The sequence below is a fragment of the Leptosomus discolor genome, chromosome 1 (genome assembly GCF_034619465.1).
Source record: "Leptosomus discolor isolate bLepDis1 chromosome 1, bLepDis1.hap2, whole genome shotgun sequence".
In the NCBI taxonomy this organism is placed as follows: Eukaryota; Metazoa; Chordata; class Aves; order Leptosomiformes; family Leptosomidae; genus Leptosomus; species Leptosomus discolor.
In genome coordinates, this window is record NC_141391.1 from 154,766,970 (window position 1) to 154,793,132 (window position 26,163).

Here is a 26,163-nt window from a genome sequence, read left to right on the forward strand (position 1 = left end):
GGAAAAATGAGCCTATTAGTGCTCAGTGCAATGACATCAAGCACACCAAGAAGGAGAATTAAATGAACAACCAAAAACCCATCCAGAGATGCACTGGTCTTGTTAAGCGTGGGATTGAGCTACAATCTGTCCATACATGGTAGCTGAGGACAACCCTATCAATAACCTGAACAGGAGGAGGTTCTACCTATCTGCCCATGCAGAATTGCACATTACAGCTCCTTCTTCAGGGGTCCCCAGCATGTATTCAAACCGGCTTGCCAGATGGACCGCACCACCAACTAAGACCTACTCCTAAAGAGGCTTGCGTCATCTCTGCCTAGATTTTTTTTTTTTTTTTTTTAATCAGGTTTTACATTCAGAGAAATTCAAAGGGTAGATTCTTCACAATGACAGTGATTTGGCACATTCAGATTTAGTAATGGAGCATGGTCAAACGGCTTCACAATGACAAGCTGGCCAGCTGCTTCTGGCTGGGCAGAGCTAGTCTGACATTTGATGTCGGCACAAGAACAAACAGAGTGACAGTACATATGATACGAGTGCTGGAACGGAGGTCTGACACTGGATAAAATGCTATATTCTCATTCACTTAGACTAGTGCTTCTTGTTTCTCACTTTTTCTTGTCCCAATGTGTATTAAAAAAAAAAAAATTATTTCAGGCCCTCATGGGCATGAAATGTTTTGGTTTGTTCTGCTTTGAAACAACCAGGGGAGAAATTTTTCTCTCCCAAAACCTCAATTAATGAAACCTAAAATTCAGTACATTAATTCCACAGTCCTTCAGTGGTGTATTTTAAACATATGGACTGAGCAGCTTGTCTGGTTCTGCATGGACCGTTTTTCATTTATTCAGTAAGCCATTTGGCTTTTAGGGAGTCATTAGAGAAAATGATACAGCAATAAAAACATATTAATGATAAGCAGCAATAAAACACTACTTTTCTTCCTCAAATTGCTTTACAAATGTGAGCTAATTCTTCCCAAGGATATATGTTTGAGGTAAGATAGCAATTATTTGAAAGCTAGCTTTACGAATAAAGGAACTGATAAAATAAAGCAATGCACTGCAGGTAACAGTGAGATTTGATGGGGACTATCAGACCGAAACACTGGAGCCCCCCATATTCCACCACAAATCATCTCTTCTGCCTTCTCTCAGCGAGAAGCAAAACTAAAATTCAGCTGTCTTGTTCCTGGGTCATGTAAGGAGGTCTTCTGCACAAATTTAGACATTGTGGGATTTCACCTTTGTGAGAATATCAGGCTAACAGTATCTGATTAGCCCTGATTCACTGGCACACAATTCCTGTACAATACATGAAATCCCATGCTGTGAGCTGTTCCTGTGGAAATAAACAGTTGTGCATACCAGAGGAAATATATTTGAAGGAAAAGAGCACCTGAATCCCCAGCTTGCACTGGTGATTACAATCAGTCTAAATAATCTGGATCAAAGTCCACATTAATATAGACACCCATGCACAAAGAGCACATAGGGATTACTTGCTCCAGCATGTTTTGGTTATATTCTCAAACATATTTATCATTAAAGAGTATTTTCACATCAGTGTTACCGTTACTAATAATTTTTTTTCCATTTCTTTTCCTATGATATTTATTCCTTTCTTAATGCTCTCAGAGATTTTTCCAATGCAACATTACTGTAGGAGAGCCAGGTATTATTACAACTCAAATACAGACAGCAATAGAAGCACTTGGATGGTGATCTCTGCTAAAATAACAAAGAACTAGAATTGCCGTTCAAGTACTAGAAATTTCAATCCTACCATTATAGGCAGGAAAAGCATATAGCTCTGCATCAATCCACAGACCTTTAAAGGGACCAGTAAGAGAAAGAGATAGACACTGTAGCTGCACATTGTGTGTGTATACTGGACACACTGTTTTGAACACCACAGAACATAAAAAGAAATAAAGTGTCTGTTCAGCATGATGGTCCAAGATGTATTCTCAGTCTCAGAAAATCCCTAAGCCACTGGTAACTGGAAGTATCTGAAGAAAGAATCACTTTGCATTCATCCTTAAGCTTCTATTGCTGCACACAGTCATGAACTGGATTCTGGCCTCATGGTCTGAACATTCTTACGTTGTATTACATACAGAAAAAAAATTCTGATTTCTCTGATTATCTCAGGTAACAAACAGCTAATAACAGCTAAAAGCTACAAAACTTCCACCTGCAGGAGAAATAATGAGTTCTTAAACATTATCAATGGTGTAGAGGATGTGGTTTGGGAGCGTTTATTTACCATCTCTTCCAATACAAGAGCTATGGAGCATTAGAAAAAAAAAATGACAGGTTTGAAACAAACAAAAGGTAGTTGTTCTCACAGCATGTAGTTAAATTTGGGACTTCCTTGCTAAAGGATGTTGTAAACGCTACAACTCTACAGGAACTCAGAGATAAACTAGATAAGATCACAGGAGAGAAAGTTATCATAGGCTGTTAAATATAAAGGCACCATTCCTGGAAATTCATGACACAGAAATTCTTGGAGGCCAGGAGATTGTTTTGGGGGTGTATCACCTGCCCCCATCTTATATTTTTCCATAATAAGCCACTGTTGAATAATGGGCTCAATGGTACTTTGTCTTAAAAGATATGATCATCCTTCTATTACAGTCTCCAGTTCCAAAAAAAAAAAAAAAAAGGGGGAATCATGACAGCAAGTAGACCGAAATAGATTGTTTGGTTCCACTGCACTCAGTAGTATTTTGAACAAAACTTTCCAGGCCCCCCTCCCTAGCACCAATTTCTGCACATAGTACTTTTGCAGTACATCAGTGAAATCACCTCTGGGAGGAAGAAGAGAAGAAAACTGAAGCCTAGAGGCGACCATATAAGCTGTATCTGCACTAGCAAGGAATAAGTAACTGTGGTAGCATAGGCTTTGTCAGTATTGAAGACACTACACACAAGGATTTTCAGAAAATTTTACTTCAGACTAGCTATGATCTGGTCCTGTGGACTGAATGACCATTAGTAGCTGCAGAGTTAATTTTCAATTAAGTTTAATCTAATTTAATAAATCTGTTTATTTGCTGCAAGACTGTGTGAACCACAGTAAGGGATGATAATCAAGAAAATTCCTTCCAAACTGCACTTCTGATCTAAGGTGGAACACTGACATGGATACTTCTGTGCTCCACCTCTCAGGAAGCGTCAGCTATGGCACAGAAGGCACATGAAATATAAAGCCACAAAGCCACACTAAGGACGTTGGGGAGCATTAATTCCTTTTCACTGGCTTACAATTTGAAGCATGAGATGGGTATATCCTAAATACTTTCTTTACTCGAACTGTTATTAATGATTATTAAAATACTTAACCATCCAGTTCTACCCATGGGATAGGATCAATATTACACTACGATGAGATCTACCAGAATCATTAGGTATCCCATGAATAATAATTTCTTTTATTGCTTTAAATTTACTGCCATTCTGTTTCAATGATAGTTCCCTTTTTCTTGCATGACGAGAATACAAAAGACAGTTCTCACTAGGAGGTATAAGAAATCTAACAGTGGAACACGAGACAGACAAGTATTTTGCTGTAATAGGAGACTGTTTGGCCAATAAATACAATGGGATTTTTTTTTTCTTGTTATCTTATTCCCTAATACTTTCTGTTTCTTGACAAAGAACTCTACTACAATACACCTGTGTTAGTCTCAACTGAATCTTTCTTATTTAAGGGGAAAACTGTGATTTCCTCTGATCTCCTCCACACCAGTAAGGGCTGATAGATATTTTAGGATGGACTGGTCATGTTGCCCATGTGAATGTATCCAGCACAGGTCTTGATATAATAGGTAGCAAGTACTCCCATTGCAAAATCAAACTGTAGTACCTCTAGGGGACATCCAGGCCAAAATGGCAGGAGGAAGGTAATATCACTGCAAAATCCTATAAGAATTCTGCATGCAAAGTGCCTCACTGTACTGTTCCCATGCTACTTGTTATGAAAGGGTAGGTGATCTACATCAGTATCCAGACACAAATCTGATTTTCCTCTGACTTAAGTGCTGTGCCACGGAGACAAAACACAGTCTTTCTTACTAGTTGACCTTAAGATGGAGGCAAAAGTATAACATAGTGCTAGAGAAAGGAAATCAAACCCTGTGTTAATTTAATTTTTAAGTATCTCTCAACAGATTTCAGGGGTTCATATTCCAGAAGAAAGGTCCTCAGTAGCTAAGGTACTTCTTACTCCTTTTTATAGCTTTTTAGAAACAAACTTTTACAATCTGTGCAGCACACGAAATGTGAAACAGTCTCACAAACCTTAAGAGTCTGCCAGGGCAGAAAACAAGCAACAGCTTTTCTTTTTCCAGAAGTCTGAAAAAATAGCCCATCACAAATTTGGCACAGAGGACAGCACTACAAAAATGCCATATTGGCACAGAGTTAGCTTAACAAAGAAAGAAGCTCAAGGAGCCACAGACTTCCTCCTCATTTTCAGCAGCCAGTGCAGTGCAATGTCCCAGGACGCATGACATACTCCTTCCTGCAGATGCAGCTTCCTTTTCCCACATGGGACTCAGGGCTGCCACCAGACAACATATCAAGCTTGTCATCAGCCCTTAAGAGACCAAGTGTTTAGGATAGAAAAATTTGAGTGACTAGAAGGACCTATTGGCTACCCTGAATTCATAAGTGCCTGGTGTTGTGCTTGTGTTGCACTGTAAATCTTACCTTTCCACACTGCTTACATTTCCCCTCCTGCCTTCGCCTGTGCACCCAGTGATGTCGGACAAAGTTCTGCAAAAGCAGGACAAAACGTTATGTTATAGGAAGCAATGGCAGCCTGCACTCAATGGTACCATCTGTGTGAAATTGGTTTACAGACACCAAAGCAAAGGTCCCCTCAGCCAATGCAACCATTTCTGGAGCGAAATGCAGCAGGCCCCATGGAGAACCCCAGACACAACCAAAACCAGAGAAGGAATAAGGACAAGATGGTGTTCTTTATCCATGTTGAAAAGTGTCCAGAACCTCTATCTCGGTACTCTTCTACAAAAGAAGAAAGTTCATTACATGATGCAGAGATAATCATCACCTATATACAGGGCACAGAAGCACCCAAACACCGCTGCATTCAGCCACAACGCAGGGCCCCACTCTATTCTGCTTGGAAATACAGCCTTATAACGTGAAAAAACACAAGGCAATGCAGGAGAAGGGAAGACAGGGAGGAAGGAGCAGTCATTGAAGCAGCCTTTTCTCCTTGTTTGGACTACCTACATGCTGGTGGGCAGCAAGAGGCAGGCAAAAGATGGGAGAGTGAGCAGGACTGCTGCCCCTGCTTCTGCGCAGTCAAGGGGCTTAGAAGGGGTCTACGCCACGTTGTTGTGCCAGCCAACGCTGAACTGTCAGTGTGGCAGGGAATTAAGCTACCTCTGCTAAGAGCAAGCTGGCCATCAAACCAGCTATAAAAGTTAAGAGGTGTTTTTGAAACACTGGCTTCTAACTATATAAGACAGATATATAAATACATCAATAATGACAATAAAAGCCCAGTACCTTCAAAGAAGCTGAATTCAATACAGTAGCTGGAGGCAAATAATAAGGTTTTTGAATGTTTGGGGTTTTTTACATAAATAAAATATCTTAGGACACTGGAGATATTTATAGGGAAAAAAATGAAGGGAGAGGCAAGTGGAAGGAGAAGGAAAAAGAAAAAAAATAAAAATACTAGTTGAAAGGACAGGAAGAAAAAAAAGAAATGCAACCAAAAAAGAAGAAAAAAGACAGAATAGCTGAATGAATGGGAAAAGAGACAACAAAAAGATGAAATGGTTTCTGTCAGTGTAAGTAATGGAGTCCTTCGGTTAAAACTCATTTTACATTTATTATGGGGAAGAGAACGTGTCCCACTGGGAACCAATACTGTAAGCCTTCTCTGAATCTAAAAGCACTGCTGTAGCTCTACACCAGGTGGATCAGCACACAAATAAAATGAAAAAGGAATCATCACTTGTCCATTACTTACTTCTCTTGGAGATCTGGACCCTCCTTCTCGGAAAGTCGGTTTGCAGCGAAAATTAATCTGGCATTAAAATAAAGCTGTTAGAACTGAAATTGAGCTGAGAGAGAATTTATTCCAATATGTTGATCTAGGCCAAGCTTCTGAAATGTTTATTGTCTATTAACATATTAGCTTCGCTAGCTGAACAAAGTAACTTACCTGGATGCCAGAAAATCTCTTTTAATATGCCATAGTAATTCTCTTTGCTAGATCTTTTCTTCACTAATGCTATTGCTGCCGGCTCAGTTCAACTATTTAAACTGTCTCCCCCTTGCCTAGAAGGAAACCGCTTCATGTGTTTTTTTCTGAAGAAGAACTTTGGCAATCAAAGTGGTCTTAAGCTGAGGTCTCAAGTTAATAGGAGCCGGATATCTAATTCTGTAAGACCTTTTCACACATCCCAGATTTACGTCTTCATAAACAAAATCCATGGAGAAATCTTCATTCACACGAAGAACTGTGCAAAGTACCCTAAAATTCTACCTTTTGCTTAATTCAGGCTGCTCTTATCCATCTCCCCAACCACAAACCAGTTGGTGAGCATTGTACTGCTTCATGCAGTGGTGTTGCCTCCTTCAGATGGGAGAGGAAAGACAAAAAGAGGACAAAAGGAGCTTCCATGAACAGAAAACATTTTTAGGAAAGTTAAAAGAAAAAGCATTTAACAAACAACAAGGGAGTCTTATGAGAAAAGATAAAAAGTCTTTTGAGAAAAGAAAATCAGTAGAAATAAAAGCAGGGGGGATGTAGAGAGAAAAAAAAATATATTGAAGAAGAGAGAGCATGGAAAAAGGCCAAAGGATCTGTGAGGTAAGGATACACTAGATGAAATAGATTCAAGCTTAAGTTGACTGTCCTTCAAAGAATAAAACACTTAATGACACTGCCTAGTTATGCTTTTGTTATGAAGGCAGAAGGATCACATTTCCTCAAATTTAAACACTACCTTTCCCCTTCCCATATAAACAAGTTCTTCCCTCATTTAATAACGGTCTTCAAAATAATAGATCAAGGGAGAAAAAACAAACAAACAAGAAGTAAACAAAATACTTATTACTTAAGAAGAAACAAAAGACATAGCAATATTAGTCTTCCTCCATTGCTCTTCACCTGGAATTGACACTCATCATTTCACTGCTGAGTCGAGCAGGATGGAAAGACTCCCAGCTTATATTGATTTTATTTACACTTCTGCAGAGAAGACCAAGCAGAAGACTCACGTACCAGTTTTAAACTCCACAGGGTTTAAGAGGGATGCAGACTTTATAACAACTGTCTGCCAAGAGGTGAATTTCATGGTCTCCAGAACGGCATAAACAAGATAAAACCCATTCTGTTGAGTAAGTGCTCATTTGCTCCGGCTGGCAATGCCACCGGCTTGCTATGCTACAGAGAATCAGCACTGCTGCTCATGAAGGAAGTCATGAAAAATTCACTGGTAACATTTTGTGCTGAAAGTGTGTACTAATGCTAATTTCACTGTGGGTAAAAGCATCGGGGGTGGAAATGGTACCTCTCCAAGTTGGTATTATGGCACTCACTGTGACATTTGTCAACACAAGTCCAAATACTTGGAAAGGAAAAAACTCTTTCCAAAGAAATGCTGCTATAAATTTGTTATGCATCAACTTCTTCTATGAAGAACAACATTGCAAAACATATAGGAGTGAAAATGAAGCTCTAACGAAGTCAACATGGAAATTCCTACTCATATTTCTTTACACATATCCACCAAGAAAGAAAAGGGTGGGGGGAAATTTCCACATCACATTACCAGTTCAGCATATTGAAGACAAATCGCTGATAGAAAAACTGAAGTCAGTGATAGATATTCTATAGGTGCTTGGTGGTGACAAGGTCTCCTTCAAGGAACTGAGAAGCAGGATAGATGCTCACAGAAATAATAGTACTATAAAGGAAAGGTGTGATGTTTTCCATTTTAAAAACAAGAACACAATTTCTGAAGTTTTGAGGAGAAAACAGTATAGTTTAGTAAACACAGTGAAAAATGTTCATAGTAGCATCGTATACTACATTGCTCCTTATAAATATAGCTGTCATAAGATGAATGATGCTGGGTTTAGCTGAGGAATTTTGAAAAGCCAATTTGTACATGACAGGATACTGCATTTTCTAGCTTCGATTTTCAATCTACAAGTAGACGAAAACTATTTTTTAAACATGAAAAAATGTGAAAGCATTCTGTGAGCTTTTTGTTGGTGGTTTTTGGTTTTGTTTTTGTTGGTTTTTTTTTTATTTTTATGATTCACAGGGTTTGAAGAAATCCATTTTGAAAAATAAGCTGGAATTTTAAGTCAACTTTTTAAACAAACATATTGTTAAAACAGCTATGAAAACCTGATTTGGCATATGGCACTTTCCAGACTGAAACCTCAGTAGAAGAATTAAACGAGTGTTGTCCACCGCAGGCTCCAGAAGGTGGCAATGTCTTACCTTCTCTAACTGCTCCATGCACGCATTGTGGACCACAATCTTGCAGGCAGCACACTTCCTCCGTAGAGCAGATTTCTGCAAGAGGAAAGGGAGACGTGTGTGCATGGAGATGCGGTATTCCCAGAAGGAAAAAAGTTAGCTGTGAAACAAGAGACGTTGCGCTCCTTACGCAACATACTACTTTTCCTCTCTTGGTGCTCTCGGCTGTTGTGTATATTGAAAAAAAGGTCTGAGGCTCTTCCGGTCAAGAATTGGACTTTGTGAAAAAGAGAGCCGCCGCACTCCAGCTTGTGAACTGGAAGTTAAAGGTTCCCTTTAGGTAGCAGATTGGGCTGTTAATGGTGCAGATCAACACTCTGAAAGGGAGTAGCCTATGAAGATGATGAGCAGAGCCACTGAAAAGAGGAGAAAAACCATACACGCAAACCAGAGAACTCAGACCAGTTTGGAAGAGTGTGTCATTTCATGCTTATCAGACAATACTTAATTCTATCAGCCTGACCATTGCCTTGCTGAAAAATACTTGCGTACTTGGGTCATGTAGAAAAGAACGATAACCCTCTCACAGAATTCTGTTAAATGCTTATGAAAAGTTACAGCAGGGACAAAATTCTCAACCTAATTATGCTGGTTAGTTTTATTAATTTCAGTAGGGCTTTTAAAATCATTTCCATTGAATCCCCTGGGCCAAAGCGTATCAAAGGCAAGAGAACGCATCCAGGAGAGAAAGAATATATTTACTTTTTTTTTCTTGCATATACTCAATTTAATAAACCAGATGGAATTAATTTTCATAGAAGTTTAATTTATAGACTTGTGCTTGAGGGACAGAAAATTTATAAACACACAGTAAGTTGAGACTGATTTGCCTCCGTTTTTTACATTCAATTTATTCATGTTCATTTACATATCTAATAAATTATTTCTTCAGAATTTTCAATATATTGTAAATAAACTCAAGAAGAAACGGGGAACACAAATTCAGCTCACATTATAGAATAATTATCATTTGAGTCTCATAATTATGAGTCTCAATTATCTAGATACACCCTAACTGTATCTGTTCACATGTATGCAGACTGCTGTTCTAATGTTTCACCTGAAGAATAGTGACATTGTGTAACAAACTAAGTTTTCTTGTCTTTTGTGACTTGTTAAATTTAAGTACATTTTTAGTCTCTGTGTTTACTAAGAAAAGTGAGACAATAAAGGAATTGACCCCCAAGATGGAAAACTGCAAAAAGCAAACAAAGGCAACGCCTTATGACCAGCTATTTTTTTAGTAACTTGCTTTTTAAGTTGTTCTCATTTTTGAATGCTGGTGGCATTGCAAGTAGCTACAACCATTTATAGTGAGAGACTAGTAAAAATTCAGACTATCTTTTCTATTACTTCTAACTTCTTTGATTTATCATGAAATGTCAACTCCGTATTCCAGACATTATAAGCTAATGTTCTGTACAGACTAACATTTTATGCAAAGTCTGTGCAGCTACAGCTTCATTATTTCTCATCACTTCTCCACTGAAAAACATTTGATCTTAAATAGTCTACAGGTGAAAGAGCTAAGTCAAAGGAAGACCAGGACAGGCATAGAAAGTTGCAGTGTCTCCAGCTTTTGACAAAGCATAGCACCTTAAGACCAATATAAGCGCAGGGCAAATACACAATGACACTTCCATTGAATATGACCCCACTATCAGCAGTCTGTTACTGTCATGACTTTGTTTCAGTACTCTTTGTAAGCAGGCGTAGACTTCCCAGGCTTGGCCTTAGCATTACATGCCATAATGTAACCAATTTGCTTGAGAAGTTATGGGGGATTGATATTAAATTGGAGCTATAGAAAACACTAGTATTTTGGATCAAAGTGCTTCAAAAACTGAGGGGGTGATTAGTGAATAAAAATGCTTTGATTTAGATCAAATGATCTGATCTTTTGTTTTGTTTTAAATAAAAGTAAAAACATGGTATAGTGAAGAGTCACAGGCAGCGTCCACAAACATCCCAGAGAAGAGGGACTCTCCTTACACCTTGCAGTCCAAGGGCCAGAGTGCTCCCTTAAGTATTGATTCAAAGCAAGGGCTTGAACACAGGATCCCCACTCTCTCACCTAAATACCAAGATAAGAGGGTTGGAGTTTGCTGTTTTGTTTTTGTTTTTTTTTTCCTTCTCTTCTGCTGAAGCAGTTTAAAGGAAACACTAGGTGAAGAGTTCCTGAAGCAGTCTGGAAGTATAACAGTGACTTCCCAGTCCAAGAAGAAACACACGTGGGTTAGAGATCAATCCAATGAAACTTTTTCATGCACAGTAGAAAAGCTTCAATAGGAGAAGGTAAACCCTGAATATTCTCAAATAAGAAAAGACAAACACTCAAATATGAGTGCACTCATTGCTGGTGACTGCATTTAATAGTTTAGAAAATACAGTTCAAATCCTTGCAGTGATTAAAAAATTTGATCAGACTCTGCGCTCAGAGACCCGAGCCAGTGGTGTATTTGTGTACATAAATAAAATAGGCTACTTTCTTCAAACATTTCTGAAATATCTCAATATTCTAACCTTTTTTCCTTACCGTGTTAATAAAGCTACTCATTACATCCATTCTCACTGTGTAAATAATATGGGTCACTCAAAATTGTTTGGAGCTTTTTTCCACAACCAATAGTGTCTTTAACCAGTAGGCTTTTGCCTCTTTTACGTTCCTTCTGGAACACAAGCACCAACAACAGCAAACAATCAAAGTACACAAGCATCTGAGCACTGTATCAGTTTGAAGTCAGGCTTGTTACCTCAGAAAGAGAGAAAGAAAACTAAAAGTAACTCACTGAGAATTTGACTTGGCAGCTTTCCTCCCCCAAGTAGCAAAGGTCCCCAGAAACATTTGTCTCCAGCCACAGATGCTCTCCATTCACAGCATTTTCCTGAGAAAAGATGATTGTTAATCTGGTTTGTGAAATTCAGCCACATGAGAATAGAGAATAAATAATAATAAAAAAACCAAACCTGATTTTCACCACAAATTTAGGAAAAAAAAAAAAAAAAAAAAAAAAAGAACAAAACCAAAAAACACACAACCACATGTTGTTTTGGTTTTTTCTACAACACAAAGCCATAGTAGTATTACACTGGCTAATCACCCCTGCTTAAAGGATGCTGACGCTACAATGAATGATATGTTACCAATCAGAACCAAAGTCTTTCTGTGCACAGTTCAGTGAAACTTTGCCCACTGTCGTCCCAGATGCTGCATAGTTTAACTGGGACTCTAGATGTACACAGAAAAATCAAGAGAGGTGAAATAAAAACATGACTACTGAACTTTCAATTGAAGAAGCCCAAACATTTGAGGATCAGGCACAGACATGCAAAATAACATACTGACTATAGGTTTAGGGTGATGTGATAGTTTAGACAAGGAAAAATGCTTTCTTTAAAATGGCTGGATCAACACTGTATGTTTATGAAAATATCAACAAAACCCTAAGTGGCCAGGAGAGACCAGACTTTCATTTTGTACCTGAAAGATGCATTCAGCTGAGAACACTCTCAAAAATATCTACCTAGCACACTGCCAGTTAGTAGTGATCAATAGGGTAGCATCTGATTTGTCTTTGATGGCCTCATTTGAGCAAGTCTGTACCTTAATTCTATAAAAATTCTTGTTCTGAGGAAATTTGGTTGTAGAAAGTCTACAGTTTTCACCTGACTGTAACCCTGGCCTAACTAAAAATCCTAAGAAGTCTCACTACTTGAGCAAAGTGAATAAACAGGATTTATGTTCAGCCAGAATTAGAGCATGATGGAAAACGCTTTGACAGTCTCTGACATTTGGTTCCCACACTGCAGAAGTCACAAATGATGACGCTTACCAAACAGATGGCGTCCGACAGCAGGATGCTCCGAAATAGCCATCTTAGTTAAAATAATTTATTTAAAATACCACTGACAGTTTCAAAGTGATGAAATGAGAAAGCTTCTCTTGCCATGTGGATTTCTTAGGTAATGCAGAAAAGCAGAAGTGGCAAAATCCTTTGCCTTCTGGAGTACGAGTACATCCACAATAGCCAAGGCCTATACAAGTCTGCATGTGGTGCCTACTACAACTATGGCGCTCACTTCAAATAAACAAAGCGGACAAGAACAACATCGGGGGTTTCTCTGGCGAGAGGTCTACCTGTCGACAGGTCTTCTAACTTCATCAAGAATGTTCCCATTGATGTCAGACTCAGCATTATCCCTCAGCACAAGGGACTGGATGAGAGCGAGACGGATTCCAGTCTACTGTCATTGCACCCTGATTAATCTTCATTTAGTGGCACAGTGCTCTATACCTCCATTTCTTCTCATCCTTTTGTCTGCCTGACCACCTGAACTGTAAACTCCCTAGGACAAAGATTTTCCTAAGCTGTACAGTTCAGTGCACAATAGTTTAGGTGAGGCTTTTCAGCACTTTTAAAATGCATAATAACTTTTAAGGACTTGAACCAGCTTAAGAAATTCTTCAAGCCTTACTCAGATGCTAGATTCTAAATTCTTTCCCTTCAAGTTTATCCTTATATTACAGCAATTTTCTCTGGCAATAACTCTATCAGTTTTACAGCACTTCATGCAAGCCCAGTCACATCATACTAATAAAATTACTATGCCCCCAGTATTGCCCAACATATTAGCTTCCTGTCTAGTTTATGAGGAGCCAGACAAGAAGACCAAAGCAGGAGGATATGAGCTCAGAGTGTTTGACCTGAGCACATTCTCTGCTGACGAAACAGTGCAAATTCAACATTATAACCCAGAGCTAAATTTTACAGATTATGAAAGATGTTTAGGAAGGATCAACTAAGACACAGCTCCCGGGACATAATTTTTAATGAGAAATCACAATTACATTAAAAAAATAGATTAAATACCCCTTCATTCAGACCATGTCCACATAACTTGCCATCCAGGATTTCTAAAGATAAAGTGGCCTACTTCTGTAACCTAGTTTGGACTGATTGAGTTTGTTCTCTATTCTAGACTGTATCATAGATTTACATGTCTGACTTAAAATCAGTAAGTAGTCTACAAGGATGACCTTTGTAGATCATGCTATGATAGAGTTCTTACAAGTCTAGATTAAAAAAATGTAAATAACCTGATCTGGTGTAAGTGGTGCACCTCCAGATACCTACTGCCACAAACAATTTCACAGCACTGTGTGTGAAAACTCACAATTTCAATTCCAGCAAACTGACATTTGAAAAAAAAATCTTCCCTCATCCCGAATCAGAGCAAAGAGCTGAGACTTCCCAAGATGAAATGCCCTCCCTCAAAAAGCCTTGCCTGTCAATTACTTTGCCTCAATAAGGTCAAAGGGAATTATTTGAACTTCACTGTTTCAAATTTTACAGGGCACTGTCATTTATATGATGAGATATTCTGTTGCCGCTTACGAAAATCAAGGTGATATAGTCAAAGGAAAACGTTTTGACCTTTTCCAAGTCCAATTTTACATTCAATTCTAATAGGAAATTTTGTCAAAAATCAATACATATCTATGAAGAATTTTGACTTCCATAAATCAGTATTTTCTACTCCAAAATTTACAGGCAGTATTCCACAATGTGCTGGAAAAAAGGGTACACCATCTACCAACACACAAGCTGACAGAGGTCACTGAGATCACCTCTAGCATGAGCTTCTGTTTAAACTCAAAAAAGTTTAAACTAAGAAATCCAAAGCACAGTAAAGGCTACATCATCACTTGTATATTTTGACACAGATATTTTTCCACAGGAGTTTTGAGTTCAGCAACCTTTTCATAAATAATTTGCCAGTTTGGTTCATTTTGCACTTATGTCTTTATGTTGGCTTTAGGAGTAAACGGCTACTATATAGGCAGTCGTCCTGTCCCTGACCCCTTAGACCTCAATCTCACACTCTTGCCATTTCCCTCATGCCGGATTTAGCAGCTGTGAAGCTACACGTGAATCAGTTCCACGGATGGAAAAAAATAAGATAACTTATCTACCAAATCAGCTAGACAAAATGACTCACTCTGTGACCACGTAACTGCTGGATCTGACACAAGGAGTGGTGGGTTAAAGGTGGGTTCAGCGTGACCAATGCTTTTGGTACCAACTCAGTGTTACAACAGCTTAGCTGATGTGTCAAATCATGCTTTTAGGCTGACATGCTTTGCTTTGACTTGCTATGTAGAAAAGGGATACTGTCCATCTTCATGAATAAAACAGGAATGACTGCAGTCTAATATTCTGCAGTTAAAAAAGAGAATTGGGAACTCTGTTTCCTCGCCTGGCTTCCCAGCCCTTGCAAGTGTGTGAACTCAGTGTCCTGTGAAGACAGCCCATGCTCACTGAAGTGGAGGCAGCAGTGATTTCCTGGCAGATGCAGCGTGCCTCACAGGGGACACACGAACTCAATATGCTCTCCCAGATGGAGACCTCCCATTTGATTGCTCCTGATCCATTACAACCTTAATAGCAAACAAAAATAATTTCAGTGTAGCAAACATTCCTTGCATATGAAAAAAAACCACCACACAGCCCCCCCTGAAGTGCAAGAGAAATAGGAATTCAAGGACTAGGAGTTTGGGAACAATGTAATTACATATGCGTGAGCATAACTTGCTGTGCACATTTCACTAATTCAGCTAGGTTTCTTCTCTTAAATGCCCCAGCATAGCTAAATGACAGAGCAAGTGTTACCATTTTTCTAAAGGCCTTAAGTATCTCCATGCTGCACTGTTCTTCAGGCTGCAGTCAGCATGATTTCAAAAGCAATGCAGATAAGTCTGAGTAATTTAATTTGCCATGTCAAGCAGCTATAGATATTCAGCCAAACAAATACACCGGTCAGCCTAACTTTCTAGTTCAAAGGAGTTGTATCTCCAATTGCAATGGGAGAAATGGAGCTCTCCTCCACTCCTGCCATGACTGGCATTCTGCAAAAACTTATGTAAGACAGATTTCTAAAATAAGCCACTAAGAATTTTTTCCCTCTATTAACAATCCAGTGAGACAAATGAATCTTCTTACAAATATACATTTGGGTGATAAACTTATGGCTACTGTAAAACTAGTGCTCATCAATCTAAATTTAATTAAACATATTTGTATGTTTAGTAAAAGTTGTTAGCTTTAGCCCTTTTCTTCATGAGGTCACTACTGAGCAGAAACAAATTTGTTTGGATGTCTCTCTCCCAAACGTCTTTCATCTTTGGCTTCTGTTTCACCCTTAACTCCGAAATTCCAGAGTTTGTAATGCTCATGTTGCAAAAAATAGCAATATCCCAAATGTTCTTCTCAATTTTAATTCCACCATAGCATATTTTAATTTGGGAATATTCTTCACATAGAAATCACCTTTTCTTTAATTATTAAAAATGTAATACGTGGACATAAACAAAACTTCACATGATGGAGATATGGGACTACAACTTCACTTCAAAAAACTTGAAGGTATGTAGGCTCCAACTTTCAGAACTATTTTTAGGTGTTCAACTTTTAGGTCTAGGTTCACCACATTGTCTAGCTTTTTCTGCCGTTCTCGTCTCCCCCATCATGCTTTCTAACATCCCTGCATCAGCTGCCCACTCCTGTATTCTCTGCTGAGCTTTGGAGATCCTCGTTACCATTGTCTGAAAGATCATCTGTATGCAGAATAACAACATTTATCTTCCTGGAGGAGTAATGTCCAGATGCTATCAGCTGACATGATGATTTCCTGTGTTCTCATGAACCAGTATTTTGGCTGACAACAGCTTAACTTCAGTCTTTTTGGCAGCAATGGGAAAAATACCTAATTTTTCAGGAAGGGCACCTTCTATAATATCACTGCATCCTCTATACTGCTGTAAAAAAAAAAAAAAAAAAAGGCCACCACTTTGAAATATGACAGACCTCTTTTTTCTCTTTAGATCTGGAAAGAATATTGGTTCTCAAACCCTGATGAAAAACAAAACAGCAAAGTAGGACTACTGGTCCTGAACACGTTGCTTCAAGTGTCATCTGCGCACAAAATTTCAGCAGTTTTTAAGTACGCATGGAGCTTGAGCTCACCATTACTTATTTAAGTGGAACTAAAGCTCCGAGCACCTCTACATGTTTTTATGTGACCAATGGGATACCCACACTCCAGCGTTCTCCTTTCTCATTTGAGCATCTGATAATGTACATCCCTTCAACTAAACAGTCAGTTCCCAACTGCAAAACAGTCTTGAAGACATTCTAATGGAAGTAAAATATCCTTTAGTTTAAAAATTATTATAGCTTTTAGGAATTGATGATACAGAAGCCAAACAGTCCTCATGGAAAAGAAATACATTTATCTAGATTGATCAGGGAAATATTTCATCATATGCAGAACACATATTAGTGTATTAACATGCACATTAATTATCTACAGTGTAGTGTATCACTAGGCACTTACAAACACCGTGCACGAAAGTAAGTGGACAGCACTACTGACTAATGACAAAAAGACACAGAATATAATGCAACAGACTCCTTGCAAAGTCACATTCACTGATCATAAATACCTCACTGGTATATGCCACCTCACTGTCTATTTATGTAGCCCATACTCCATCAGTTTGTTTACAAGGATATTATGGGAGACAGTGTCAAAAGCCTTGTAAAAGTCAACATAACAGCCTTTGGTGTCCCCTCATCTACCAAGCCAGTCATTTAATTATAGAAGGCTGTCAGGTTGGTCGGGCATGATTTCCTCTCCGTAACAAACACTTTCTTATCCTTAATATTTTTGGAAATAGCTTTCAGAAGGATTTGCTCTAACACCTTCCCAGGATTCAAGGTAAAGTTGATCAGTCAGTAGTTCCCTGGATCCTCCTCCTTGAAGGCAGGATTGACATTCGCTTTGTTGCAGTCCCCAGGAATCTCCTCTGATCATTATGACATTTCAAAGACAATGGACTCTTCTTGCAATGGTATCATCCAGCTCCCTCAGCACTTGTGTGCACCTCATCAGGTCCCACGGACTTCTCTATGTTCAGTCTAAGCAGTCCCTAACCTGATCATCCTCTAACAAAGGTAAGTCTTCCTTGCTTCAGTCACTGGTGTCAGGGGCCTGGGATTCCTGAAGGCAGGTCTTACCAGTAAAAATGGAGGTAAATAAAAAGCATTCAGCACGTTATTTTTTCCATGTTCTGTCACCAACGTCCCCTGCACCATTCAGCAGTGGCCCAACATTGTCTGAGCTCACTCATGAGGTAAGTGGCAGAGCAGGGAATGGAAATCCCACTCTCTGAATCAGTGTCCTGTTCACAAGACCATCTGATAACAGCAAATCACCTGCAAGGAGTTATCAAAAATGGAGACTATAGCCAGGGAATTCTTTCCAGTTGTTACTGTGAAGACAACAGGGAAAAAATATTCTCTACTGCAAAGTCAAGTGACAACTTATGCTCATGTCAGAGACTTTGGAAAGATCTCCCACCATGGATCCTTGAAGAATCATCCTCAGAAATACTGAAGAGCAGGATGATGTCATTGGGGATGCAACACACACTGATTAATGCTGCCTTCCAAAGACTTCCTGTCTGGCTCCAACACTTCAAAATTTAAATGCCTTTTCACTCTACCAAATACACATCTGGACTTAAACATCTTAAATACTTAAACAAGTATTTAAAACTTAACTTTTTTCTTTATTGATCTTCAATACTCATTATAAACTTTGGTCATTTCAGCTTCCTCATACCTCCAAACCACCTCCCTGTTATCACTTTTACTGTGTCTCAGACTTGAGAAATGCCTTTCTCCCCCCATATTCACCAGTTACTACAGCTGGCCAGTTCAGGCTCCTCCCAGCAACAGATGTCTTCCACTCACTATCCTGCTCCTTTCCCCACACCATGGGATTGCCTCCCTTCTCCAATCAAACTGTGAAGTAAAGCAGCACCACCAATCTGAGAGGCTGCAACAACTGAGAAAGTGAAATGATCAAAAATCTAAACCATAAGCCAGGAAGTAAAGTGCCAAAACACCTGCCCATACACACGCACAATTAAAACCCACCGTTTTTAATCAATATTCACCAACTTATATCAAGTCCTGCGTACATAGGTATTGGGCTCACACAAGGAACCACCTGGTAAATTGAGTAGCAGACAATTGACTTTGCAGAGCACTAAGCTGTGGTTGTTGGGCTTGGTTTTTTTTGTTTTAGATTTTGTTGCTGTTTTCTAAGCACAATTTTGAAAACTGTTTAATTCAGATTTCTACTAAACAGCATTGATGACTCAAAGTAGAATCAGGACCTGGGTTTCCTGGAATGAAAGATCATGGTATTCTCCAAAGCTCTTCCACAAAGATTCTGTGTAAGCTTTCAAACTCATTTTAACATTCTGTGTTAAAGTACAGTACTGTGTCACATCACAGTGAATCTAATCCAGCTTCCTGTAGCACAGCCTGTAAAATTTCACCGCCTTAACAGCTTGGGTCAAAGCAGAACACGCCATCTAGGAAGGCATTCAGTCTTGTTATAGAGAACAGAGATAAACATAAGGCATATTCATCAAAACGTAAGTTATCTTCACCTAAAAGCCATTTGGGTAGCTGCTGCTTTGACACTGCAATGTACTGAGTTCTTTACTAACAGTTGAGTGTAAGATCTACTGTATGCTTTGCTTTTAACGGGATGTTTGCGTGACGTCCTGGCTTAAGACTCTCCTTCTTAGCACATACCAGTGCATAACCACATGGAAGGAGCATGGAAATGGTTCAAAGCTGTGTCAGGGGAGGTTCAGACATGGCATTAGGAAACATTTCTACACAGAGTGGGTGCTCAAACACTAGAACAGGCTTCCTAGGGAGGTGGTCGATGCCCCAAGCCTGTCAGTGTTTAAGAGGCATTTGGACAATGCCCTTGATAACATGCTTTAATTTTTGATCAGCCCTGAAGCGGTCAGGCAGTGGGACGAGATGATCATTGTAGGTAACTTCCAATGAAATATTCTATTCTATTCTGTTCTAGATAGTCCCAAACTGGCCCCCTCTGAACTATCCCAGAAAAATTAAAGCAGCAAGATGGGAGGGATGGAAACATATGCTGTCTGTGCCTACAAGACAGAAGAAATCTAGCCATACATAAAAGCATTGTGACCAAAGATTTCTACTACTACTCTACAGAGCCAGTCGACTCAACATTTGTCTTCAGCGTTAAATTTTGGATCATCAAGCAGAGGTACAAAACCCTGCTGTGCTAAAAACAGATCATCTTTAGATGGCAGACCTTGTCAAGAAGGCAGTGAGCAAATGTAGCCAGACAGTTCCCAAGCTGCAAAATTTGAGCAGTTCTGTCCTACGCGGCTCAAATCTCCCCAACTTTTCATGTCTCTGCCTTATACTTCATTCCATAATAGAAGCACATTTCTAATGACCAGCACTAATCCTGATTGCAACACCACGTCTTATGTTGATTTAAAGATGGAGAGAGCACTAGCTAGAAATAAGACTTGAATTAACCACCAAAAAAACCAAACACCTACAGTCCACTCTAAGGCCGCCCTTGGTTCCTTCACAGGTCCATTGGAGACTGAAATGTTGAGGGAATGCACAGGAGCCAAGTGCTGGAGGCCTGACCTGGAGATTGCTTTCCTGCAAATTGAAAAGAAAAAAAAAAAAAACAAAAAACAAAACATAAAACAAATAAATGGAGTGTATATACAACATAATTAAGCAATATAATTATCCACCCCACCCTTATCCAGATATCAGAAGAGGCATCTAATTTCAGCTTGGGTGAAATGGTGCTTGAATGCCATCTCCTTCTAAAGCAGTTTAGGAAAAGAATAAAGTAATCTGATCACTGAAAATTACTGTTTAATGAAGATCAGTTACTCATCTGGCACTAAGTTGAAATATCAAACCCCGTGAACTACATACGGTTCTGTTTACCAGTTTCAGTGGAGTCCTCACTCGTTATACCTATTCCTTACATACCAGCTGAACCTGCTGAATCAATTTATGCATAATTCCAAATAGCCTTTATTGGAAGAATGAAATATGAGTTTATACAAAGAGCACAACATCTGTTGCTTGTACTTAGTTTATAGGTTGGGAAAAGTCATCTATACAGCATCCAACTACGTAAAACAAGACATGGGGACAACCACTTAGTCAGGAAGGCAAGTCATACACTACCACCTTTTTTTGATCGTATCAGCATCCCTCAGGGTATTACAGATTCTTTCTTCTTATATTTACTTTCTAACCTTTTGGTCCAAAGTCATTCTCACAGCTCTTGAGGCATAGATATGGCCTCCAAAATTCACAGATGCTGACCAGAAACCCTTCTGGAGCTCCACAAGTGCAGAGGGCATCTCCACTGCCTGCTTCCCTAGAGGCACCCACCCCCGCCAGATCAGCCTCGAATAGCGAGCCATCAGGTGGAAGCACAGTACACTGCTGATACAAAGCTCAGCTGCAGTTGGACAGTAGGTTTCATAAAACTTCATAACATTATTGCGTTGTATATTGTAGCACCTGATGGCAGTGGCCAAATCTCACAGATTCAGCTGCAATGATTCAGAAGAGGACAAAAACATCTCAAGGAGAGATGATCTTTTGTAAGCCAAATACATTCATCCCCCACAAAGTGAAATGACAGTCTGTTTGTGTTAAGTGCATTTTTGTGATACCACTCCCACAGTGCAACAGATATTTATAGCATCTACTAATCTTACCACTGTCCCAAGGCAATAAAGGTCAATTGAACCAGCGATGACAATTCAGGTCAGCCATATGCTAAATAAATCTTTTCACTGTCCCGAAAACATACAGTGCAATATATATCCACAGTAAAGGAGCTTGAAAGCCTCACTGCTCACAGCGCATCTGGAAAAATTGAGTGGTCTGAATCAGAATCTCTTAAATCCCCTTTCCTGTGGGTAGCGTGAACAACCCCAAATGTTAACATCAGCCTCTGATCATCCAAGGACCCCCTTCCACTTAATAACTGGGCAAGACATTAATATTAAGGGCTTTTTCCAAAAAATTTTGCATTTGACAAAAACCCTTTAGAGGGAAGGAGCCCAAGGAAAACATTTTCTCTACCTGGCAATGTATCAGAAGAAAACAATTTAGTAAGAAAGATTTTATGCTGTATATGTCAGTACAACATAAGCTACACATCTTCTCAATGACGAGATTAAGGCCTTAAAAGAAAAAAAAAAAACCACAAGAAACTACAATTTATTTATTTTTTTAAATATACTTTTCCAGAAAACTGTCCAATATTTGGCAGTCTCCTTCCGTGCTGTTTTGGGTATCAATTTAGTTATTAGTGCTTCCTATATACAAGAGTACATTCTTGTGTCTATTCATGGTTTATAGCATGGTAATTTGTTTTGGTGGAAACGAGGCAGTATCACATTTTCCACCCTGCATCACTGACAGTGGTAAAGCAAACCTACTTAGTCTTGCCCTCATAAGAGAGGAAGGTAGCATCCACTTTGTGCAAAGTAGTACTTCAGCAAAGGTGGCTGAATAATAAAGCTTTAGCAATTAATTATTTGATGAAAAATGCCAACATTTTCAGCCAACACATCTCACAGCCTATTACTTGTCAAGCAATACAGCCTGCAAAATTGCATGCATCCACTAAGCAAATTTACTAAAGCAAAGTCTGCGATGAATATTCCTAGGAACAAATTTATCTGACCGGTCTGAGGACAAGGCTTCCAGCTGGAAGACGAATTCAGCAGAGGCTTAGAAGGTAAATATGCCTAATGAATGGCTGCAGACGTCTCAGCATCAAACCTTGGATACTATTTCAAGTCAGAATCAGAGATGTGCAAGCTTCCTGCAGCAGAACCTGAGACTTGGCCCACATTCCTTCAAAAGCGAGCCGAGGCTGATGAGCCTTGTGGGGGAGATTTGGCACAGTTTTGTGCCAACGGCCTGCCCTTCCTCTGCATGCCAAGCTGGATTTATGGCTTTGTCTGGAAAGCACACAAAACACAGGCATGATAATAACACCTTTTTTTTTCAGGTTTATTTTAACATAAAAGCCTTAAAATTATATCAGGGATTGCAACTGTGCATGAACCAGCTAGAAGCGACCTTAGGCTCAGGGGCAAGCTAAAAATGCCTACTTTTAGACAGTTTCTTATCAGAACAGAGACACAGAGTATCAAAACACACTGCGTGCACCACAGAATCCTCTCCCATTAAAAAACAGGAGGTCAGGCTAAAGAGCAAACACATGGCCTTCTAATAAGTGTAAGGAAGACGAGAGAGGGGAAACTAGGGGGAAAGGGAAGGCAGCACAAATCTGATAACAGAACAGATGCTGAGTATCCAGGTGATCATATCTCATATTACTTTAACTAGCAGATTACACCATCTGGCACTTTTCCAAAAGCAAGGTAACACGAGTGGCTTTTAGTTATCTTTCCCAGCAATTTCATCTCCACTGTGCTGAGTGCATGAATGAAAACACAGGCTCAACAGGCAGCCTTTCCCATAGAAACAAAAGTAATGACTGTTCCTCTGATAAGAGACAGCCAGAAAAAGTGAATCTGTGCTTTCGTGATAAATTCTGTTCTTCACACTATGAAGTCCACAGCTTTGTTAAAACGGGCACACCAGCTAGCTTGCTGATGTAGCAACAAACCGCAAGGAAATGTCGCATCATAAATAATGAGCTGCATTTTGATAATTCTTTTTCATATCCAGTAATCAGTACTTTGTCATAGACGTTATTATCAACTTAGCTAACACACCACCACTGTGAACAAGCACAGGTGCACATACACGTGTATGTCATTAAATATACACAAACAAAAATATCTGATACTAATTCTCATAGTTGATACCATTAAGGAAATTCTTCAACAGAGCAGTTGACTGTCTTGGAAACCAAACACAATCAGACATTCAAGTTATTCAAGTATAGTAACTGATTTTTTTTTTTTTTAAAAAAAAAAAAAAAAAAAGCATTACATTTTCATTTTGCTGAAAAGTCAGGCGAGACTCAACCTACTTATTAGATCAAAGGATACATATTTGATTAGGGGGGATTTGAGTTTATATCCCAAGCTTTGGCTTTACTGAGCCTTTTCCTCTACCTAAGGCATATAAAAACCCTCCAATGAGTTGCTTAGACTGAACAGTTATGCCTGAATCCTCAAAGACCACAAAAGACAACTAGTCAATAGTATGCAGCTCATTTAAGTGTTAGAAAAATCTATTTGGAAAAGAAAGAGTGAATTAGTGCTGCACATAGTTAACAGATTTGAGCATCATTTTAGTTGTCACTGGCGTTGGAGTTGCTGCTTTTCCAGCCTGGGGTTGTTACTCTCCTTTTCATAGGGGCATAAGTTACCATTGGGATAGTCTCTCTGCTGCGAGGTTGAGAGATCATAAAAAGGCACACTGGCTTCCACAGATCTATAGCTAGGACATCTGCCAGGAGAGAGATTTTTGGGAGTTAACTCTCAAAGTTAATCTAGATATTTACCAAGAAAAGGGCAGTCATTTGTATAACAGTATTTAAGCTACAACAGGTCTACTTTTCTTTCCTATTCAATGTAGATAAAGCCTACGCCTGCCAGCTCTCAGCTTTGCCAACCACAACTTGAGAATCCCCGTACAAGGCCAGACAATACCTGCACACTGTATGAACAATTCATAAGTGCCTGAGTTTGTTTGGAGGTGGTTTTCACTCCTGCAATTTGGTCTTATGAAAGTCATGAACAAAATGTACTGGCTGAACTCTGGCATTATTTTAAGTTTTCCCCACACACCTCTGATGACTGCACAGTGCTCCTGCAACCTGCTGTTCCCAGCTTGCCTTCTGGGCACACAGCATTCTCCTTTCGAGCTGACCATGGGGCAACAACTGTTTCACTGCAACACCAAGATTCCCAAATTTTTTGCATTCAATACAAAAGGAGCCAACTTCAGTCAAATCAAATAATCTGTCTGGTCCAGTATCCCACTTCTGACAACAGCCAGCAGCAGCTGTTTAGAGAAACCCTGGCACAAATTGAGTGATCCTTCCCCTGACATACTCCAGTCCCAGCTTCCAGTAATCAGTAGTTTAAGGACTTCCTGAGCTGGAGGCTGCTTCCAGACTTTTGTGCTTAATAGCCTGTAATGGCAATGTCTCTTTACTCTAGGAATGTGTTGGTCCTTCCCTGAACCCATTTATACTCTTGGTCTCCACAGCAGCTTATGTAATAAGCTTCACAATTTAATTATGAGCACTGTAAAGTACTTCCTTCTGTCTGTTTTCAAAATTCTGCCTGATAATTGAATTGGTGTATGATATTGTGAGGAACAGCGAGTAATCACTTGCCTCTCTACACCTTCTGTGATTTCATGAATCTATTCATACACCCCTTCATTCACCCTCCTCCCTGCCCCAAGTGGAAGCATCCTAGACCGTTTACACTTTTGCTGATACTGAAGCTGTTCTTTGACAATGTTTTCTAGCTCAATTCTATCTTTTTTGAGGTAGAATTGCCAGAACTAGAACAAATATTCAAGATCTGGCTGCACCAGAGGTTTATCAGTGGTGTCATCATACTTCCTGCATTGTTCTCTTTTTTTTTTTTTCCCCCCTCCCTCATTCTGATGCCTTTACTTGCCTTTTTATCACTGTAAGCACTGAATTAATCATTTCATAGGAGCACTCGTAATTATCCAGAGATCCCTTTCCCGAGTGCTAAATGGTAATATGAAGTCCAAACTTTTAAGCTTTTTTCCCCTCTATTTGCATTATTTTGCATTCATCAATCTCACGTTTTAACTGCAATTTGCTGCAGAGTCCTTCAGCATCATAAGATCCTTCTGCAAATTTTCCACAATCAGCCTGCGTCCACCCTGACTAATTGTGGAGTGCAGCAGCAAGCTTCAGATCCTCATGCCTTGCTCCCTATGAGCAGCACTGCTCCCATCACAGATCCCCAGTGGTCCCCAACAGTAAACTTCTAGGTAAACTCTGAAAACCACTCACCAATTGCTAACCACCCCACTGCTTCCTCCATTTTAACTGTTGCAAATTGTTGTTTAACCATGTGGACGCCATCCCTTTTAGCCTCAGTTTCTGTACCAAAATCTTTTTTCCTACGTCACTGGAAGCTTTCTGGAAGCCTGTGTGTGCTCCTCTCAGCCAGACGACCCCAGTTCACTGGCCTCGTGCTTCTGTCACCAATTCTGTGAGACTCACGAGTCCTGGCTTCCTTAGGAAAAGCTGTGCTGGCTCTCCTCCAGCACATCACGTTCAAGTGTGCATTTATTAATCCTGCAGCTTATTAGCAGCTCTACCAGTTTCTCTGATTAAAACTTGCTGCCAGGTTTCCCCATCATCACTCTGTGAGCCCCTGTGTGACCACCCTGCTCCTTTAGGACTACACTTGGTTTAAGAGAGCTATTATAAAGCCCTGTCAGCAATTTCTTATTTGAATTTTGTCAGAATACTCAGCAAAATCAAATCCTAGTCATTGTCCCTTTTGTGAATGTGGTCTTTAGCCACTTAGATTAAACTTCTGATTTTCCTCAGGTTCATCCATGCAAATAGCAGCTCAGCCTAGGACACTCTCAGGCACCCTCAGCAGTGAACACCGATACAAAAAAATTCAATTAGCACTAAAAGAAATAGACCTTGCAAAAGTCCTCGTGA

The 26,163-nt window shown here is 39.5% G+C and overlaps 1 protein-coding gene across 2 annotated transcripts in view; it reads right to left on the bottom strand.

Annotated features, from left to right (window-relative positions):
* DGKI (diacylglycerol kinase iota) overlaps nucleotides 1-26,163 on the bottom strand; it is a 215,022-nt gene that overhangs the window by 117,326 nt on the left and 71,533 nt on the right. For both annotated transcript variants that reach the window (XM_086467794.1, XM_086467801.1), the window contains exons 2-6: nucleotides 20,024-20,132; nucleotides 11,340-11,435; nucleotides 8,512-8,586; nucleotides 6,022-6,078; nucleotides 4,725-4,790 (exon numbers count right to left, since the gene is read on the bottom strand). In XM_086467794.1, coding sequence (XP_086323920.1) covers nucleotides 4,725-4,790; nucleotides 6,022-6,078; nucleotides 8,512-8,586; nucleotides 11,340-11,435; nucleotides 20,024-20,132 — 403 coding nt within the window. The remainder of the gene's footprint in view (nucleotides 1-4,724; nucleotides 4,791-6,021; nucleotides 6,079-8,511; nucleotides 8,587-11,339; nucleotides 11,436-20,023; nucleotides 20,133-26,163) is intronic.